Source organism: Pygocentrus nattereri, chromosome 26 (assembly GCF_015220715.1).
Source record: "Pygocentrus nattereri isolate fPygNat1 chromosome 26, fPygNat1.pri, whole genome shotgun sequence".
In the NCBI taxonomy this organism is placed as follows: Eukaryota; Metazoa; Chordata; class Actinopteri; order Characiformes; family Serrasalmidae; genus Pygocentrus; species Pygocentrus nattereri.
This window is the reverse complement of record NC_051236.1, coordinates 14,819,884-14,842,874: the sequence shown is the minus strand read 5'-3', so window position 1 is coordinate 14,842,874 and position 22,991 is coordinate 14,819,884. Positions and strand designations below refer to the sequence as shown.

At 37.4% G+C, this 22,991-nt stretch overlaps 1 protein-coding gene across 1 annotated transcript in view; it reads right to left on the bottom strand.

Annotated features, from left to right (window-relative positions):
- The window catches only part of LOC108427549 (copine-9), a 151,319-nt gene that overhangs the window by 44,501 nt on the left and 83,827 nt on the right, over positions 1–22,991 (bottom strand). Inside the window, exons 8-12 of the mRNA XM_017697773.2 lie at positions 17,549–17,612; positions 6,413–6,516; positions 5,295–5,399; positions 1,835–1,876; positions 29–104 (exon numbers count right to left, since the gene is read on the bottom strand). Coding sequence (XP_017553262.1) covers positions 29–104; positions 1,835–1,876; positions 5,295–5,399; positions 6,413–6,516; positions 17,549–17,612 — 391 coding nt within the window. The remainder of the gene's footprint in view (positions 1–28; positions 105–1,834; positions 1,877–5,294; positions 5,400–6,412; positions 6,517–17,548; positions 17,613–22,991) is intronic.

Genomic DNA, 22,991 nt, shown 5'->3' with positions numbered 1-22,991 from the left:
CCCTGTGGCCAGTGGTGGTGGCCTTTACCTCATACACATTAAACTGGCTCTGACCCCGGGACAACTCTCTGTAACTGGTGGTGAACTCTCCAATAAAGTCATGACTAGAAGAAAAAGAGAGAGAGAGGAGGGGGGGGTTATATTGAAAGACATTCACTCTGTATGATTTCTTTAGAACATCTATCCCCTCACAGCCTTTCATTATTTGAGTGACATTTCCTCAGAATCATAAAAAATGACCCCACCATCCACTCTCTGTAATGAAACTGGGCACCATTTGTGCTGCTGTTAATAAATCTACTGATATTACAGTGGGAGAGTGGCATATGAAGTTGAAGAAATCCGTGTGTGTGTGTTTTTGTGTGTTTGTACATTTCTGAGACAAAAGCATTCTATCTTTCAAGTTTTTAGAAAAAACAGATTTCAGACTGCAAACTGACACATACACACACACACACACACACACACACACACATACACACACACACACACACAATCACATTTTTTAAACTGCTTATCCTTTTTTTTGGGGGGGGTGAGCTGGAGCCTATCCCAGCAGTCACTGCATTGGGTGAAAGGCAGGAAACACCCTGGACAGGTTACTTGATTCACAGTTTTATTAAGCAAGTAATTTATTAATCCTGTTTATATTTGGTTTCTGAGCTGTTACTATGAACACCTTGCAAACTATAAAATATCAGGAAAACGTGCCACCAGAGAGCACTGTTCAGTTTTATAATTTCCAGTCAAAACAGCTTTTAAGTGCAAGCTATTTACTTTTCTGGAGATCTATCTGAGGAGATTGGATATAAGATAATCCACTTGCATAATGAACAGGAATGTTAAAAGAAAATAAGTGAAAAAACAGTTTTCAAAATAAAAGTTCACAAAAATTAAAATTGAAATACGTTAAATGTAACCAGCACTTAAGTTTACTTTGAGAGAGGAGAAAATCAAGCTCCACTCTTGCTTCAGTTCTGAAAATATCCACAGGTGTTTCTGTCCATCCTTCCACGGTGAGAAGACAACTCAACACTATGAGTCTAAAAAGATAGCTGTCAAGAAGCCCTCACTGAGAAAAGGCAATAGACAAGATAACTTGCTAATCAAATAAAGTGTTCTCAGAAAAATGCACTGACCAGCCCAGGCCTTAACATCATTAACTGTGTTTAGAACTTCTCTGATCACAAGAAGCAGAAAATACAACCAACTTTGAAGACTGGACTTTGGAGGTGTGGAAAAAAAATTCTGTTAAATATGTTTTCTGCTCCCCCACGGCCCTGAGGGAGAAGCGGCTTAGTAAATGTGTGTGTGTTTTCTGCTTTTTTCTCCTGAAGCTGAGAATGAATTACTTAACTGCCATCTTAACTGGACATGAAAGAAATGAAGGGTTTTGCACAGTCCTGTATAGTTAATACATATGGGACATATGGTATGTGAAGGATGACCTGTCCTGTGTGTGTGTGTGTGTGTGTGTGTGTGTGTGTGTGTGTGTGTGTGTGTGTGTGTGTGCGTATGTGTGTGTGCCTATGTGTGTTTGTGTGTGTGTGTGTGTGTGTCAGATGAATGAACAAGGTGAAGGTAAGAGGAAAACAACAAGGCCCGTGTCATTTCCCTCTCGTTGGCCCCTGTCTTTTTTTGATAGCACATGCATACACCTTCTGCTTCCCCTCTATCAGACCCTATCTCTTCTCCTCCTGCCCCCATCTTTCTCTCACAAAGTCAAGCACTCACAAGCCCTATCCCACTCACTCTGACACTTACTAACTGTTCAGAGGGAAGTAAAGCACAAAGCAATGATTTCTCATAGCAAAGAGTAAAAGATCACATATACCTTCCATCCCGATCCCAGTCATAAACATCTATCTTAACGGTCCTGCAGGAAGGGAAGAGAGGAGAGTGACAGTAACAGAGGAGAGAAGAAGTGAAAGAAAGACAAATAAGTACAAAAAGTGAGTGGAAGTGAAGGATTGCAATCACATCTGGGATTTTGAGGGAAAATAGCAAGACAAATATTTTCACATCTTAAAAGCCTGCTCATGTGTGAAAACAGAGAAATAAAGGGACGTCCTGGGGATGGGGTTTGCGCTTGTTATTCAAATTTACTTCAATTTGTTATGGGCAAAACAGATAATTGCAGAGAATAGCAGAGAAATCACTTACAGCAGCCCAGCCTCACACACACACACACGCACAAACAAAAAGCCACCCGATCTTTTGTTATTATTTGGACATTATCATCAAAACCTTATTCTTATTCAACAGTGAGAGCACACTCCAGCAGAGTGCTTTTCAAGGTTGTCCTGCAGAGATGGGGAACAATTTAGCTTTGCATTCGAAAAGAGACAAACACTCTCGTAACATCTCAAGGATGTGAAAGTTTGGGACGCTTCGTTGTTTTTCTGAATATTTCACAGTCGGGAAAGGCACTTGTTGTTTTTCTATATGTTTGCGATGTATAAATGTACTTATTAATGTCCTTTCAAATGTGTGTTTTTATGCTTGTGAACAAGCTGAACAGCTGAACAACGTGTGGGCGTGTCCAAGTCCTAAATCTCAGGATGAGTCTTTTTTTACGTGAGCTGTGCTTCAGTTCTGTATATATGAGTGTACACTTTTCAACATACTGTCCTTGTATGCATGACTCAAGCTGGTGTGCACAAGTTCTGAATCTCAATGTTGAGTGCAATAACACCAGCGCTGGCCTGATGAAATAATCGGCCGACTGCTGGCATTATTCTGCCCATCACTGAGAGCACAACAAATCCCACAATCCTTCTCTCTGCCTGCAGCTGAATGAGCAATCCAAACACATGCAAGCTTAGAAAGAGACGCTGGCTTCTCTTGGCTCTGGCTGGAGATAATGCCTGAGGGCAGAGCACTGTTAGGTTGAGACTGGACTGAGTACAGGCTGTGATGGGTTAGGAACCCTGAAGTTCAATAACCACTACAGGCAGCTCCATAACCACGAAACAAGCTGGAGTTTATGTCCTGTTTATTTACACAACTGTTAAAAAATTTCACCTGTCTAATGATAATAATGCTTGTTATTTTATACACAGTAACTGCAATGCAGGTTTAACCAGTATATATGAGTATTTTTACATTTTTTATATTTGGAGTATTTTGTAACAACCAAAATGAAAAATGATATTTAGTATTTTATCAAATTATATAATTTCTAATAATCTGGATTTGTCATCATCTGCCTCAATGTCACGTTTGGCTCCTCCCACGCCTCCATATGCTTTTCTGTTTACGTTCTGGTTGTCCGCGTGCCTCTTTGTTTTGATTCTTTGATGTCCGGCCTCCTTGTTTCGTTACTCCACCCCTGATTGTTTCCCCTTGTTTCCCATCTGTCCCTCATCATCCCTGTGACACATAAGCCCTGTGTTAGCCCAGGTCTGTGTTGGTCTTTGTTTGATTGTGTTGAATATGTTTGATTGTGTTGGTTATGTTTGATGAGCTGATTGTATTGTATTGTATTGTATGTATTGTTTGTGCTGTTTGGAATTGGTGTTTTGTTTCGTTATGTCTGTCCCTCCTGCTCTTCGTGTTGGCTATTTGAACCTGGACCGTTTCGACCATGACTCTGGATTTGCCCAAAATAAAACTCGCTTATCTCAGCACGTGTGTCGGCCTCATCACTACACGTTACAGAAAAACCAACCTATCGAGGTTGCAGTGAGAAAGCGAGATTCTGGTTTGTGGCTGTGCTGTTGTTTCTACGCAGCCCGAGTTACCCATGTCCCAATGCCGCCAAGCCAGAGAAAGCAAATCCTCTGGCGCTGAGCGGACACGAGCATCTTGTCAGTCCTGCTTCGGAGCCACGCACCTTGGTGGGGGGATGTGTAACGATTGGCTCCTCCCACTCCTCCATGTGCTTTTCTGTTTACTTTCTGGTTGTCCATGTGCCTCTTTGTTTCTTTGATGTCCTGCCCCCTTGTTTCGCTACTCCGTCTCTGATTGTTTCCACCTGTTTCTCACCTGTCCCTCATCATCCCTGTGACCATCCTATAAGCCCTGTGTTGGTCTTTGTTTGATTGTGTTGTATATGTTTGTGCTGATTGTATTGTATGTATTGTTTGTGCTGTTTGGAATTTGGTGTTTGGTTTCGTTATGTCTGTCCCTCCTGTTCTTTGTGTTGGCTATTTGAACCTGGACCATTTCGACCATGACCCTGGATCGGCCCAGAATAAATTTTCTCAGCGCATGCATACACCTCATCGCTCCTCGTTACACTCAAGATTTTCCCAACACTCTGTAAATATGAGATACTCTGGATATCAATTTATTATGGTAAAAATAATAATAATAATTATTATTATTATTTATTTTTATTTATATAGCAATTTTTATTCTGTTGGCAGCTCAAACTTCTTTAAAGACAGGTGATAATGCTTAACAGTAATGCTAGAAATTATAAGTATTAATTTAATCATTTAAGAAAATGACACAGATGACATTAAAAGATAAATACCATGAAAAGTAGAGTTTTAATTAAACATTAAGTTGAAGAGAGATGTTTTTAGATGCTTCTTAAAAGTGAGAACTCAGCTTGACTTTCTATAAAAGGTGGAATTGAGTTACACAGTTTAGAAGCAGAATATCTGAATGATTCTCTCCATGTTTTCAGTATTTTATGGAAGGTGTTTGCAGAACATCAATATCTGCAGATCTACGATCACATGCTGGAACATAAACAGACACTGTGATGTAGGCAAGTGCTTTAAGGTCTTTTAGAGCCTTAAATACTAGTAGCAGAACTTTCAAATCTATCCTGAATGATACAGGTAGCCAGTGCAGTTCTTTTAAAACAGGAGTGATGCCATCTCTCTGTTTAGTTTTTGTTAGGATCTTTGCTGCCATATTTTGCATGGGTTGTAATGGGTTTTTTTAGGAAGTGCAGTAAGAAGATCATTACAGTAGTCAAGTCTGCTTGTAACAAATGCAAAAGGCAAAACTTTAGTGACTGCGTTTACATATGAGACAAAACTGAGAGCTTAAGATCACACCCAAGTTTCCTACTTCAGGTATGTAGAGTTGTTCTCAGTCCCATACACCCCCCCCTCTTTTTTTTAAACTATCTGCATTATTGCTTCTATTTTTTTGTTTTTTATAGCTTCTACACCTTCCTAATGATGGAGTTGCCTCATTAGAATTAATCAATAGCATCTAGTACCTGCAACCAAACTAGTATAACATTATTGAAAATATTGATTTTAAATTTTGAATGACAGTCTAACTCATTCAGCCTTTAGCTGAGCAGCTCCTGCTAAGCTAGAACAGCTCACCTGTCATAGTCGCCATTACAGAGCGCACGCACAGGGATAGTGAAGGGCTGCCATACTGGATTCAGTGTGTTCTTGATCACCTCTGTCTTATGGCAGATAGTGAACCTACAACATACAACACACAGTGTTCTTTTTATGCAGCTCACATTAATCATTAGACACTGCTATTTTCATCAACAATAACAAAAGCATGTTACAATCTTATGTTTGTCATATTTCATTAAAATATAATGTGCAGGTTTAAATCTTTCAATTTACATTACATTTGTGTTTGTTGGAGTAGAAGAATCTAATTTTAAAGTTATTATGCATACATGTTATGTGTAAAGAAAAACAGTCATATTTTGCTATGTGTATGTGACTGTTTGACCTTAAAACAAGCAGAAAAAAACAGCTGAACCTTTCGATATAGAAAGTAAACTGAAGGTTAATGTAATTCTTAAAAGCTATTCTGTAATTATTTATGTAGTTATAGAATTTAAATATATTTGTAAGGTAGATTAAGGTAGATAACACTAGATCTTAGAGTTCACATACATGTGATAATAATCATATCTATCTAAACGCAGAGAGGATAAAGGGAGAAAGAGAAAGTGTGCATAGACAGAAAGAGAGGGGGGGGAGCAGAGTGTGAGAAAGACAGAGAGGAAGACAAAAAGAAAGAGAGAGAGGGAAAGGAAGAAGTAGAGGCAGGGAAAGAGAGAGAAAAAAGGGTGATAGGGTGGGACGAGGGAGGAGAGAGGTGAGAGGAAGAGGGAGAGAGCAGAGGATAGAGAGAGGGTGAAAGAAAGGAAGAGAGAGAGAGGGGAAAGAAGAGAGAAAGAGAATGAAAATGAAATAAGAGAGCAGTGGAAGGGAAAGAGAGAAAGAGCAGGTGATAGGGCGAGAAAGAAGAGAGAGGCGAGAGAAAGATGGAGAGAGCAAGGGAGAGAGAGAGCCCAGGTGAAAGAGAGAAGTGAATGAGAGACAAAGAAGGGAGAGAGAGGGAGAATGAGAAAGACAGAGAAGAGAGAAAACAGAGAGAAAGAGAAGAGAAAAGAGAGGGAGAGAGATAAGAGAGAGATGGAGAAACATACAAAGAGAGAGAGAGAGAATATCTTCTTTGCCATCTCACTCACGTTCCATCCTCGTTGCTGCGGTAGAACACCAGGAAAGGATCAGATTTGCCGAAGAAGTCCTTCTTGTCCAGTTTATTGGCACACAGCTGCATAGTAGCAATATCCTGTAGGGACAAACGCATGGAGAGGGTGGGTGACCACAGTTTCATACCAGCAGAGCCAAGGAAATCCCCTTCTTCTGATGCTGTTTCTAACCACACTAAACAAACAACAAAGCTGACCTCTACAGTCACTCCAAACTAGCCCAGAGTGCATGATACATGAAAACTGAAAAAATGGAAATCATTCTAATATGAAGACATGGGAGGGAATGGGTGTAGCTTTTCAAGGACACAAGGACACAGGCCTCAAGACCCTAAGGGAACATTTACATTCCACACAATTATCTATGAAAACAAATACACACAGTCTTCGTGCTCGCTCTCCTACACATACACACTCACTCACAGAAGTGTGAAATAAGACAGCTCATCTGCCCTGTGTAAATATGCTGTAATGAGGGTTTTATCCTGCTGGAATCACGGGCAGTAAAGCACTGACAAAAACAAACACTCCCTCTCACTTCTCCACATTTCTCTCTATTTACCATATTAATGTGAGCTGCATATTTCTCATATCCATCACACATAATCTCATCCGCATTAGCCTCCCACCTCTGAAGAAGGCTTTAAGCTTTTCAGGTTATTAAAGACTATGGGATATGTATCTGTTTGGTGTTCATCATGAGGACAATTGGGTTTTTTCCAAAGAAATGTTGCCTTAACATATTGCATATAGGGGAACTAGAATAATTGTGTTTTGTAAGATGTGTTTTACTTGAGTGATTATACAGATTAAAATCATTACAACAGTGCTAAGTGCTAATGGGGAAGTATAACAACTGCGTGTGAAGTTTATAACTCCCTCAGGCTGGAACTACAGTACAGCAGTCAGTTATTAAAGAAGCAGCTTCACTTATGTTGATCTGAGGAATACATGATTTGATGATAAAGGGCCTCAATAGTTCTGCTCTTGAAGCAAATTCAAACTTGGGTTGAATGAAATGTAAATTTGTGGTGTTTAATGTTATATTTCAGATGTTTATATTCTGAAATGTAAAGAACAGAGCCAAAAATGAGCAGATTTACATTTCTGTGGTGGACAGAGGTCCATTGAGAGGTGGACATTATCATTAATTTTCTTTTTGATCCAATACCAAGTAATACCAAGACTAATATACTGATACCAATACCAATACTCCCACAGTTTTTCTCAGTTCTTTAAAACTTTTATACATTCAAAAGTGATATTCTCTAAGCAGTTAACACACAATACCAAGCAAAGCCTTGCTGGCCAAAATAAGACACTCTTTGCAAAATGGCTAAACCTTCTCGAAACACCAAAAACCATAACACAATTTTTTCCATTAACAAATGATGCAGCTTTCAATTTCACAGGTTTTGGCCTTCATTATTACTGTATGTTGATGCTGTACTATCTGCAAATAATTCACTATAAACAGTTCTATAATTTGCCAAAGTGCAAAAATATCACAACGTGGAACCATTTCAGTGTAATGTACTGTTATTACCACAGCTATCACTAATATCATGGTTTGGACCTGTTTTGCTGCAACTAATCAACACCGGAAATGTTCAGTTGCAGTTACTGCTGCACAAGGGGGTCACACCAGATGCAGAAAGCAAGATGCAAAAGTTTCACATACTTTTGCCACTCACAGATCTGTAATTTATATTATATTAGTAAATATAATAAAAATAAGTAGTCAGTCTGACATATTATACATTTATTACACATCCCTCCACAGACAAACACTGTATCTGGCATCCTGCTTGTCATCAGTTGAGATGACGCTGCTTTCCACTGTTCTCACTTATGTCCAAAGAGTATGAAAAGGAACAAATAAGAAATAAGTGTTTTATCTCAGAAACTGTTTTGTGGATGTGCTGTGAAGTAAATTGCAAAAACACATGGTTACAGCATCTCTGGTAGAATCAATAGTTTGAACTGAATGCTTTACAATCCCAGTAGGTATATCTGTTATTTTCAAATCAATCAGTCTTACCTGTTACCTTTTCTTCCTCCGGAAAACACTGGCTAAAACCTCTTTTATCGATTGTTACATGAGCGAGTGATGATGACTGATTGCTGAGTTAAGAATTGTGCACACAGGTGCTGAAGGTATTTATAACTATGAGATTATTTTTTTATTAGCTGTCACTACATGTTTTCCTTTTGATTTGTTACCCAACTAACATTTATGTTTTTGTGCGAGACCTTCAATAACTTCTATAAATGTAAAAAATTAGTAAAAGCAACAAGAAAATGTTAACACATTTGCAGTAAGACATTTCTGCTTTGCTAAGAAAGTGACAAAGGAGATGAAGTTGATCCCAGTTTCATTAAATGTGTTTTAGCAATGAAGAAAAACTGTAAAAGGGGAACTCTGGGTGATCTCTACAGTAAAAACCACAAAAAGAAGCCTTTGCATTAGTACTAAACACTATTTAAGGAAATAACGCCAACTGATCTGACATGGTAAACCATTCACTCCATCTCATGCATTTGTTTGTGTGTGTGTGTGAGTGAAAAGCAGAAAAGGAGAAGGAGGAAGGAAAAGCAGTTCTTTTTCAATGAGTTCTTACTTTTTAACAATACTGAGACACATTTGGTTTACTTTTAGCGTAAAACAGTAAATATATTGACACGTGAGGATCGACTCTGAAAAAGAATCTGGATCATAAGTATCAATGTTTCAGCATCAGTCCACACACACCTATTAAACAAATCTTCAGTGAGATACAGAGAATGGATCTGTATGTAATCGTAGATTGCAAAGGACTGAAGAGGTCATGTCATGCCCAACTCAAAGATCTCAAACTACGTGTTGCATGAATCTGCAGAGCAATGGGATCGAGCAAACACTTGGGATGGGACATGACTCTCACAATGCTCGACCCAAACCAGAACTAGCTCAAAATCAAAATCAAAGACCCATCTTTAAAATATTACAAAAATATTTAAGCAAGATTTAACATTATGACATTGACAATAAGTCCTTACAGGAAAGTCTGTTCAGTCATTGGCTACCTTGGCAACAGCGTTGGGCAGTTAGTTACAGTCATACACGATCCTGGTTCCTGTCTATTTGAATTTGGAGAGATTTAAAATTAAAAACCACATTAAAATTTCAAAAATATATTTGAAATCACTGGTAAAATCTGCCAAAAACAGTTTGCATTGTTTGAATCTAATAACATATAAAGCACATTTTTTCAGGTTGCTCTGGCTTCTGGGCATATCTGCATGAGGGGGGCTTTTCCTACATGAGGTTTATCTAGCAAGATGATGTGTCATTTTGTCAAAGGCAGGACTTTCTCCGCAAACAGACGCCGTGTTGGGTTCAGTTTTCCCATCCATTTTTCAACCAGTGACCTGTCTCCTCCTTTATAATGTCCCTGATATTAATTCTTGGAGAGAGATGAAAACTTGAGACTTTCTTATTGCTTCTTTGTTTTCTGTATATTCAGTTTTTTTTTTACACTGCAGAACAGACACTACAAAACAGCTGAACATATTCCCTTATTTGCAGACGAAGAACTGTAATATGGCTTTTAGTCACCTTATATTGTTAATATGATAAAATTATTCAATATTAAGCATGTACAGATCTGAATTCTGTTCTGAAGGTGTGCATATGCTCGCTCAAATACAGTGCACCCAAAACCAAAGGCAGCAGGGAGCTTTTTTAATATAATAATAGAATACATAGGATTGCACAAAAAGACCCAGGACTGCTGAGCAGCTAGAATCCTACATCAGACAAGAATGGGACAACATTCTTCTCCCAAAACTCCAGCAATTGGTCTCCTCATTTCCTAGATGTTTACAGACTGTTGGTAAAAGAAGAGGGGATGCTACACAATGGTAGACAAAATGTCCCAAAAACGATGATTTATTATGAGAAACATTGAATGTCCAACAACTCTCTACTGGAAAATAAAGCAAATTCTATAAAAACACCTCTGAGAAATATGGACTGAGTTTACAGAGAATTCTGTATTGAGTAGCTTCTCGTTGCAGTTTTGTTCCACTTTATAGTGGGATTTTACATCACAAGAGTTCAATGACAAAACACACTGACATTTCTTTTTATTAGCAAAAAAGTTTATTCACCTATAATAAATATTTTTGTTTACAATGTTGATTTTATTCAACATTTGCTTTTTTACTATCGAGTCTTTTGTGTTCAGTATGTCAAAATATGTGTAAAAATATGTGACTGAAAACCCACCTACTATACTGTGCAGCTCTGCTATACTGTGCAGTATAGTATGTGGCTGTAAACCCACCTACTACTGTCCAGCTCTACCAGTAAGCCACACAGATGTGATGCTAGGACATTGCTGTCCTTCTCTCACTGAGAATGAAGCCAGTTTTGCTCTGGGGGAAGCCCTGTGACAGATGGTGTTTGGCACAAACAGGAGGTTGAATGTGAATTCCAGCAGCAGAGCATGTGCATTTCTCCATCCTGCTAGTCTGCGCTTTAACCAGGGGTGCCCTCAAGGGTGGCTCAAAAGCAATTTCCAACCGTGTAATGGCAGCACCACTGAACAATACTACCCAATCTGTCATTCAGGTCCACAGAGAAAGAAAACTCATAAGGGCTCCTTTAGTGACTATGCAGCAGCTTGTATACCCTACTATAATATCGTTAACAAAATCAGATATAGAAATCACATTATTCAAATTATACAGTATTCACAAAAGCATTGTTTCTCATTATGTATAATGCACAGTGATTCAGTTAGGCTGAAGCATGTCACCATGAATTAACTTAAATCAAATTAATATATTTGATCCTTTGAACTGACATTTTTGGGTAGTCTAGTCAGATTTTAGTCAAAATGGTAGTAATAGACAACAGATGAAGTCACATGCATAAGTTTAAACACCTGGGTCAAATGTAATGTTTTGTTGATGTTCTAAGTGAAAATTAAGTTAACACGTCCTCGAACGAGAATACACTTAAATATGACTATAAATATTTTCTCAGCAAATTTTAGACCATAAAATATAAAACTCAGGTCAGTTTTTCCCCATATGTTAAATTTAGCAAATAAACAGTAATTCTGCATTAAAGTGTGCAGAGGTGTGCTCTGTGTAGAGGACATGTACTTACTGTCACAAATAAACAAAATATATAAACCAAATATTTTCGCATGACTGTCTATCAATTTTTGTTACGATCCTGAAGACAAAAATATAGACAGTCTTTTTACAAGAGTCAAATATCTGTTAAATTTTTAATGTCCAAAGGACGCTAATGTGCAATGTGTTAGCGTAGAGCTGACATACTTTGAGAAGCCCCATAGTAGTGCTAACAGACATTGACCTTCCTGACCGAAGGCTTAGCTCTAGCAGTCATACTTGTCATTGCAAAAAACAACACAAATTAACTACTCTAAAGTACTGTTTTTTGAAATTTTGTTTTATTTATATCTTCTCAACAAAGAAAAAAAATTAACCAGTGTTACCCACTGACCACAATCAGGGAAAGGTACACGTCTACAATGGCCCTTATTCATTGAAACTACACAGTAATGAGCACAAATTGGAGGAAACAGAATGACGTTTGACCTACTGTTCCTCTGCTTCTTGTAACTGACATAATGGTCATCATTGTTTTAACTGAAAAAAATACATTTGAAAAAGAAAAAAAAATCCATTTCTATTTAAAGTGATAGAATGGCATGGTTGTATAATATAATTCTTTTCCTATCTGCTTCAGATACATTATTACAGTGCAAGAACCACACTGTACTGCACTAACCCTTATAATGAAGTCACATATACTCATCAAGCACTTCGTTAGCAACACCTGCACACCCGCTCATTAATGCAATTATCTAATCAGCCAATCATGTAACAGCAGTGCAGGGCATAAACACATACAGGTATGGGTCAGCAGCTTCAGGTAATGTTCAAGTATGATCTCAGTGATTTTGTCCAAGGCATGATTGTTGATGCCAAACAGACTGGTCTGAGTATTTCTATAACCGCTGATCTACTGGGAATGCCAGTACAACAGTCTCCAGTTTACGCAAATAGTGCAATAATAAAAAAACATCAAGTGAACGGCAGTCCTGCAGACAGAAATGTCTTGTTGTTGAGAAAGGTCAGCAGAGAATGGCCATAGTAATTCAAGCTGACAGAAAGGTTACTGTAACTCAGATAACCACTCTGTACAATTATAGTGAGCAGAAAAGAACCTCAGAATGCACATGTCGAACCTTGAGGTAGATGGGCTACAACAGCAGAAGATCAGGTCAGGTTCCACTTCTGTCAACCAAGAACAGAAAGCTGAGCTGACAGTGGACACAGGCTCACCAAAACAGGACAGCATTGTTGCTGACCATGTGCATCCTGATGGCCACAATTTATCCATCTTATCATGGCTACTTCCAGTATGATAATGCACCATGTCACAGGAAGGAAAATTAATCACAAACTGATTTCATAACCATGACAGTTCAGTGTTCTTCAGGGGCCTTTCCAGTCACTGGATCTGAATCCAATAGAACACCTTTGGGTTGTGGTAGAACAGTGTGGCCAGGATAGTAGGCGGCTCATCAATAACCACGTACCCCAATAGGACAGTAAGCACTAACACTACCCCATAACCCAGCACAGAATAGCCCAACAAGCACATATACACAGCTTTTAATCCACAACAATGACTATTGATGACTATACTTTTTGACTACGTTTTAAGTCTCTCTTACCTCTGCCACAGTAGCACCCATGGTGTTCGCTGCTCACCGCATGGTCACACTTCCCATGCGTCCATGGCCGAATGAACCGGCAGCAGGACACTATAGTACATTTCACATGTGAACACATTTTTTCACATGGGTGAAATGTGCAAAAGCTACATGTTTATTCATGTGAAGTGTGTAAAAAATCATGTTTATACAAATGAAATTTATGGGATCTTTTTATAAGGGAAGCTGTGTTTTGTGTTTGGTTGTTACTTGTCATATAAATAGAAAAATATAACAGAACAGTACAGTAACTCATCAGCTTTCTGTGAAAATTGCAAAACTCATTTTATGGCAAAATTTGACCAATAAGGATTATTATGTGCACTGCAGAGTTTCAGTTAGAAGATACAAGATTCCCCTAAACACTGCTCCTTTACCATTCATGACTATTACATTCAGCCTGCGTTATTCTCATGAAGCCTTATGTAACACGCATACACTAGCATCTCTGCTGGACTCCAGCACTCTCTCATTATTCAGGCCATTATGGACTGGCTGACTGGAGGAACATGCAATCATCTCACCATCCACTTCTGCTAATTGCTGCTTCTAATTATTCCAAGAGAAAAGATGAAAAAATAAATAAATAGGTAATTCATGTTTTTGAAAGGAGGAACTATATACTGCATTAGTTCCCTTAGCATTAAATTTATTTAATAAATATGTCCTCTATGAGCCACCAAAATTACTGTTGGTGTATTTTTAACTACACTTAAAAAAACACATTTATCATTAAACACATAGATGTTCTGGTATTCAATCAGATTTAAAGATGAGTCTGTGAATGAATAACAAAAATGATTAATTAAAAAACTGCCAGTCAAGAGCAAAAAGCAGCAAAAATGATCACTTTCTATTCACACGGAATAAGTGCTGACATTTCAATCTCATAAAGTCTTCAGCAGAATATTATGAGGCTGAAATGTCAGCATGGTTTTAAGTGTATATAAAAAGACAAACAGACATATTTAGCTGTCTTAACTCATGTAAATTTCTCCCTACTAATAAACAGTACATTATTAGCAAAGCCATAAATGAAACGGTACAAAAGCTAATTACATTTATTAAAAGTTGAACTTCTGTTTCAACCAAGCTAAAATGTCCATGTTAAAAGTCACAGCCAGAGATTCATACAGCTGCTTTTGCTTACATTATATATGTAAACATATTACTGTACATACAGTACTGCGTGAAAGCCCATCCAAGACACAAAATCTATTTATTTGTGTAGTATGTGTTTATTTGCTGAGAAAAGTATTAATATTTGAATAAACAAAATGTATACATTATCAATTAATAATCATATATCATTATATATATATATATATATATATATATATATAAAATAGTGTTTTTCTGGATGTTAGTGTGTTTGTTAAACCATTTTCAATCCTCTCCTCGAGAAAGCCCAGTATTATATGTAGCTAAAAGCAGCTCCTGGTTTGACCAATCAGTGCTTCAGTAAATTCTGCTCATGATGTAACTGATGATATTAACAAGTGTCTGTGGTGGCTGTGAAGGTGTCAAGAAAAATATGGATCCAAGAAATTCTTGTTACTTTTTATTGTTTTGAATTGTTCAAATATTTATTTGAATTGTGAATATGACTTTATTCTAATGTATATTGTGATAAACTCACTGCTGAGGTAAACTGTTCAAAGACTTTCACACAGTACTGTATATATCTACTGAATGCACTTCAGATATGCCACCTATTGTTCCCACTGTGACCCATTTTCCCAGCAATAACAACAGTAACTATACATTACAAAGCTGAAATCATTGCTGTGAGCTCCTCTCTTCACATTCTTCCCACATTCCCTGTATTATCTTTTCAGACTCCTTTCCACGATTTCTGCATTTCTGTCCTGAAAGCCCTGATTTTGGTTTTAGTGGGGATTATACATAATTCAACAATTTTTCTTTCTTTATTAAAACATCATCTTTATGCTTTTTAGAATGCTACATTATGTTTAAAAAGTCTGCAAGAATCAGAGCATAAAAAAATTGAAGTAGGAAAGACGTACATGTATTTGATTAATTTGTCAGTTTTTAGCATGAAACAAAATGAAACACCCCCAAAATAAACTGCATTCAGGTTAGCATGGCCCAAATGCATATTTTCTGTATAAATTAAGAGATAAATATAGAGCATAATTACAGAAGCACACACATTTACATACCTACATGTATTTTTGTGCTGACCTTTAATGGTGAAATCATGTTAACCCCTTAAATGGTCTGGGCTATTTGTTGGGCCCTAAGTTTTATTACACACTTTTATAACCTAAGAATGGTTTAACCAGTTGTCTTTGAAGTAGTTACTGAATAATAAGCATTGATATGTTATACGCTTGGGATTTGACTTTTTTTTGTTTGTTTGTTTGTTCCTTTTCAGTAATAAAATTATATTTTTACCCAAGTCGTGGCTTCTCGGAAAAAGACAAGCAAAACATTTAGAAGAAGCTTAAAATCTCCGAATGAAACAAGCAAATGCTGCATCACATGTTATAGTCCTTTCATGTCTATTACACCTCTTACTGCATGCCTTAACTTCTGACTTGATTTAGGCCTTGGAGCTTAGGTTTTGAGACTAGAGAGGTAGATACTGTCACTGCTGGCACTTATATTGTCTCAAACATCAGGAGAAATTGTTAATAATGACTTATAATAACATCACATTATAATTATTATTGTTAAGTTATTATATGAGTATATATATAAGTATATATACTTATATATATATATAAGTATATATACAATATGCTTTAAATCATCTGTAATATCAGTTCTTGTCAAGAACTGTTTCATAAAAAAGCAACTGAATTAAATAATTGCTAAGTTTCATTCAAAAATGCTGCTTTGGATATGAACAATTTTGAGAAGAATAACAGCTGATGTGCAATGTGCTTTGTCAAAAAAAGGAAAAAAATATGTAACAAAGGTGGTATCAATTATAATAGCACTGAAATGTCTTGTGTTCCCAATATGTATCATACAGAAGGAAAATGAAAGAGGCATTTAATGTGTTTTGGGACTAAACAGCAAAGTCGTCTATAATACCTGCATAAACTGCACATCAACTGCATAATAATAAGCAGCTGACTGGATATCAGCTCATTGCAGGGATGTAGCTATGACTTTTCAAATGAGGAGGCCAGGTAAGACCCAGATATTTTTTTTTGGGGTGGCATACTCCAGAGAAATAAATAAAATAAAATAAAATAAAAATAAATTAAAATAAATAAAACAGCATTACCTTATTAAAATGATATAAAAAGTGAAAAGGGTTTTTCTTTTCTATGTACATAATTAAACCTATCCCTCATTTCCACATTAGTAAAATAACTTGTAATAGTTATTAATGTAATAGTGATAATTAGTAATATTACATCAACACAATTACTGCCTAAGGTGAACCGAGAGACTGAAAACTGTGTGGTACCTGATGAAGCGGTGATGTATTTCAGTCATTCTTGAGAAAATGATGTGTTTGAAGCAAGTAAATTACATCAATTTAAATCATTTTTTCACAACAATATGAAAACATTTCACACAAATAGGTAGAATCTATTAATTTAGACTGCCCTTACTATTATAAATGAGTCTGATATTTAGAAAGCCAACCAAACAGCACTCTATAAGGTAACCTATAACACATGCATGTAATTGTACAAAAGTACTTAGCATGATGAAGAATTATAGCTGACAATTTTTTGACAGTTAACATGTCTGCATAGCTTACTTAATAATGTAGCTCACAGAGCAGAAGGGACTCCTGTATGCTGAGCAAATGAACCAATAACATTATTAAATACAGGGTCAACAATCTCAGTAAGTGGAGTAACTCATAATTTACTTTTAACTACCCCAACATTGAATTTTCACATAAGAATAATTGATGATAGTCAATAATAGATAGTCAAGATGACTGATCTAACTTTCCATAATATAGGTGGCAAGAAGGGTGACCATGCTTCATTCTAGGATGGCACTGACCACCTCTGGACTCCCTTTGGCTATGCTTCTGGCCCACTGTGCTTTCATCTCATTGTATGAATTTGATAATTATTTATTTATTTGTTTGTTTCATTTTTCATTCTTCGTTTATTTTTGCAAATACTAAATTAGAAAACATACTTGTAGATTTTCACAGTCATCGCTGCTTTGCTTGTGCATTTTGTCTGTTACAACACAAATGCAACTAAACGTACATAATCATGACAATGTTTCATATTATTATGAGTACCATAATTTTACTGTATATTTTTCCCAGGTTGCTGAGCATTATGAGTGTGTATGCTGAACTGACCCTGCAGTTGCTGAGTTCCTCAGCAGTGAAGATGATGGCTCCACATTTCTTTCCTGGAATCCCACTGGATGGAAAAAAGAGAGAGAAAGAGCAAGAGCAGTTACTCATTAGAGAAAAAGTCAGCATAACACAAAGATCAATACTTCTCTGTGTAAAGCTTAGTTAAATCATGTTTCACTATTAGTGAGAGTGATTTGATAGATGTTCTGAGGTGAGGAATGTGGTGTGTGTGTGTGTGTGTGTGTGTGTGTGTGTGTGTGTGTGTGTGTGTGTGTGTGTGTGTTTTTGCATGTAGTGTTTTATACGGATGGTGTGTGTGGGTGTTTGTGACAGTTATGGTGGGTTTATGTGGAGTTATCTCTAAGAGTTTATACTCATCAGAGTAATCAGTGTGTTTGGTGTGTGTGTTAATACTGTGTGTGTGCACTCTAAGTAAATAAAGGGCTTCGAAAAGAAGTTGTGTGTGTCAGACTGACTGAGAGGGTCCAAAGGTCGAAAGTGTGAGCTGCACACACAATTACACTCAACCCACCGGAGAATCCCCATCACTCAATACCTTCACGCAAAACACCAGCACAACGGCTCTCACTCAATATCAGCCAGGAAATTACAGAGACGAGCTGCTAAAGTACTCAGCACTCTGTACTGGAGTGGCAGCAGGAGGAATCCAGAGGAAAAGTAACAATAAAGTGCTGGAAAGATGAAAAGGAGAGAGAGAGAGAAAGAAAGGCTTGCTGACTTTGAACTCACTCAGAAACCATAGAGCAGTTGTTGTATTCTGTCAGAAAATGTTGATCCCAAACATGTATTTTTGTGGAAAACTTCAAGCTATAATCTGTAGCTATTTTAGAAACTGAACTTGCACTGTCTTCCAAAAGGAAAAACAGTTAGCTCCATAATTACTGGCACCCTTATTAAAGATGGATAGAAAGGTAATGAAAAACTGTTACTGTGGATAACATTTCTTCATGAAGCCAAGAATTATGGAGCTGACTCTATGTCACCAGTATAGGGGTGTGTGGGGAGCCCCTCTTCTGATTGTGCATAAATACCAGAAAACCTTCACAACTGCTTTTTTTGTGTTGTTGTGCTAAGTTATTATCCAGTATTTGAAAGTCGAATAAATAAGACATTCTTTAATGTCTGTCTGATGGTAAGACCTGTACAGATACTGAACCTGTAACAAGGAGTCAGACATGTCAGCTGGATGCATTTGCGAATTTATGAGTGGTTTATTGGAGTGTGGGTTTACAAGAGAGCAAGAAGATACTGAGGCACAGCAGACTCCATAAATAAATACAAGTAGGTAAAACAGAACACATGACTGAGGAACATAAAACAGAACCAAAAACCAGAGAAACAAAGAGGAACCCAAAAAAGTGCAGAACAAACAGGAACCAAAAACACACACCTATAAACAATATACAGAGGATATCAAACAAGAAACAGGGACACAATGTACCCAGAATACTAATGTGACAACTGGAAATAATGATAAGTGGGCGGGGTTACAAACTACACACAGATAACAAAGATGAATGAGGGCGGGGCTAGGACAGCAAGGAGACAACACAGAAAAAACCTAGTTGTGGAACCATAATAGAACCCTCCAGAATTATTGGCTGTGGGTAAAGATGAGCAAAAGGGGCTATGAAAACAGCCTACATTCATGTTGCACTAAAAACATCTAGAAATGTAAGAGAAATCTAAACTAAAAATATTTTTAAAATGCATACAGAAATACATTTCTTACAAAAAAAGAAAAAAAAATTCTTCCAGTTTTTTTACTGATATTTTGTAAGGGTGCCAATTGTGGATGGCACTTTAATCCATATAGGTGCTACAGACATTATACACATGACAAAGGTGAACAGATTATCAATCTGTACCTTAAAGAAAAAAAATTACCTCCCCACACATTAATTCCCATGCAGATACTAAATCATATATCCAGAGATGAATGAGGCAATCAATACCACTGTCATCTCATTAAATGGAAGATTTGGAGAAGATGAGAGTGGAATGGGGAATCCCTCCATTATAAATATCTTCTGTAATAATGCTTCGTGACCTTCTCTCAGCCCTGTCTCAGTAAGTACTCTGTAATGGACAGAAATAGCAGAAAAAGGGGGCTCTGATATGCACATTACTGGAGCAAGAGGAGATCAGCTGAATGCATGTACATGAAAAAGAAAGCTCATATTATGAAAAGTCTTCTCAAACAGACTTGGAAATGTTGGAAATATGTAATATATGCCCTGAATAATCTCTGTGAGACTCCAATGAAAATTCCAATAATTTTTATTTTACACTTTGAAACTAGGAATGTGATGCACTGGACATGCCACTAGTTAAAACACACCTTTTACGTTTAATCCCAGAGGTCAAAATCATGATTTTATTTTGATGAGAATTCAAGACTTAATCCACAATTTAAGCCTTTTCTTCTTTTTTGTTTCTTCTTCAGGCTCTTGACTAATTAAGACTGTTGTAACGCAGGGGAGCGATGAGGAGACGGACGCCTACTCAGAGATAAGCAAGATTTATTTGGGGCAAATCCAGATTTGGGGTCAGAACAGTCCAGGGTCAAGGAACCAACACGGAGAGATTGGGGTACAGACATGATAAACAACACAGAATAAACAAACAAGACAAAGACCAAACACTTCAAACAATACTAACACCTCAAGCAAAGACCAGCAACAAACCAGGACAAACACAGAGCTTAAATACAACAGGGATAATGAGGAACAGGTGGATAACAGGTAGTAACAATCAGGGGCAGGGTCTGGAAACAAGGGGGCAGGACTGGGAAGAAGCAAAACAAACGCACATGGACAGGACTGGGAGGGGCCAGTTGTGACAACTGTCATGACACTGATTTTTGTCCAAAGCAAACAGGCCCACTCACAAAAATAAGATAAAAAAGATAGTCAGTTACAATTCTGTGCAACAGATAATTGAAATAGGAAGTGTGGAAATCTACATGGCTCTGATCCTTACTTATTGTTTATTTTAAGGAATCTAATTCAATTCAATCTAATTCAATGTCAATTTTTTTTTCAATCTAATGTTAAGGTCTATAGATAGAAACCGGTGTAACACATGCTTCTATGAGTTTTGAGGTGCAATGAAAACAAAATTTTGCCAGTACAGGAACTATGATCAATGGATCTTCCAATAGACTCTCTTGTATTATACTATGTGCACCACAAGACAACAACAGTAGACAGAAGGACACATCAAAGGACAATTGGCTCTGTCTTTGGAGGATTGCCAGTTCATTCTTCTGTAATGCTACTGCTATTTGTGGCCAGGAGTCCAAAAGAGCACTGCTGACCACTGGGAAGAATGGCCTCCCTCTCCACCCATAGCCAACATGGCGTCTAATAGCTGATGCAACAGAAATAGCGGTTACTGCTCTTCTCCATGTGAGTTGAGCTCAATGACACTGTCTTGGCAGGAGATTGTGGTTGAGCTTTGTGCATCTTGGAGGAAGCACATGCTAGCCTTCATCCTCCCAGTTGAGTAATATCGTGTGATATGGGAAGAGGGTGGAATTTTTTTACTGTTTTTTTTTTTATTCAGCAGTTCACAACGTTTTTTTTGTATTATAACAGTTATGCTAATGCTAAAAGTTGGGTTTGGATTAATTTTATATGCTTCTAATCTTTGAAACCCTTAAAATCTCAGGTTTGTTTTTATTATTCAGTAACTATTCAGTAGCTATTCATAGGTTATAGAAGTGTGTAATAAACCTTTGGGCCCACCAGTGAGCCGTGGTCATTTCAGTAGCTAACCAATGATAGCATTTTGTTTTCAAGTTTACCAGTTCAGCCTTATATCAAAACAGTATTGATGTTTTATCAAGGAGATTAATCCTAAAGATGGTCATTTTTATGATATATAAAAATGATATATATTTTTATATAAATAAAAAACATATAAATAATGATATATGATATGATATATATATATATATATATATATATATATATATATATATGATATCTGTTGGTCCCTACAAATGACAGAAAACTGCATAGCACCCTGCAAAGAAACAGGCTCACTGTTGCAAAGTTGTGTTGCTGAATTCAAACAGGACCTTTTGACCAAAGTGAGTAGGCTCATTCCCTGCACTTACTAACAGGTGTAGGTGAGCTGAAGAGCTGAGGCTAGGTAACAGCAACAGGCCACAGGTAGGTGTACAGAATGAGGTCTGGCCAGATAATGATGGCAGCAGGCAGTTTAGTAACAGTCAGGTTCCTCTATTATTCTCTCTCATGCCTGCATTGACTCAGTGGAGTTGCATCACTTTGCCAATATAGATAAAAGTGTACCATACAAGTTCTCCTATTGCACTGATTCATTTTCCACAACTCTGTGTAATGGAACTGAAATTGGTTGAAACCAGGATCAGTGACTTGTTTGCCATACTGCTAGGCTGTTGTTAAAATGCACACGCATTCACACATCCTTCCCCTCTTTCTGTTTTTGCTGCAATGGATTTTAAACTGTAAGACAAGTTAAAACCGCACGCAAGCAATTATAACATAATTAATCCTCAAGGGTTTCCATTCAACATCAATACTGCTTTAGAACTAATATATGCTGCTTTAAGTCTATTATTTTCACAAGGCTCACTGGTTTTGAGAAATGGATCCTTATTAAAGTACGGCCCTTGATAATCTTTGAGCTTAACAGCAACCTTTTTCTCAATTGTTAAGATGCTAAACACATTGTAGTCAAATGTATCCATGGTCCAGAAAACACGTGGTACTAGCAAGTGTTTGACAGCAATTGTGGCGAGAAGAAAATCAGGGCTTAAATCCTTCCAAGTGGAACAAGAAACTCTTAAAGAGGCCCATAGGTATGACTAGGCTGAAGTGTGCTGCTTGAGGAAACAGGCTAATTACAGGCTGAATGCCAAAAAAATAAATAGGAGATATGAAACGTTAGTATGCGTAACTGTGGGCGACCAGAATGTTCTACATGACTGTGTGTAGTCTGCTGCTTCTGAGGGAATCTCCAATAGCATCTCAGCCGCCTACAACTCATCCACTTCCTGCAGTGAAATCCCTCTAACACGTACATGCATGCGCTTTTTATATAATAAGACTCTGGACATCACTCGTCCACCACTCTCGGTCTCCTACACTTCTACTAACGCGCAGTCAAACGCGACGAGTCATAAAACAGCAGAGAACACACATGCCACGCACAGAGAAAAGAGAGGCACATAAGGACTTCATCTCCCACACACAGGTTACACAATCAGAAATATAGACTCCATTATGCAACAGAGCTAAACATGTAGACTCACACACACCTACACAGATACAGCACACACACACCGACACTGTCACACCATACACACACATACACTTCTGCGTAAAAAGTCAGAAAGCCCCCTTAATTTATTTTAATTTCCAGGAAAACTAGC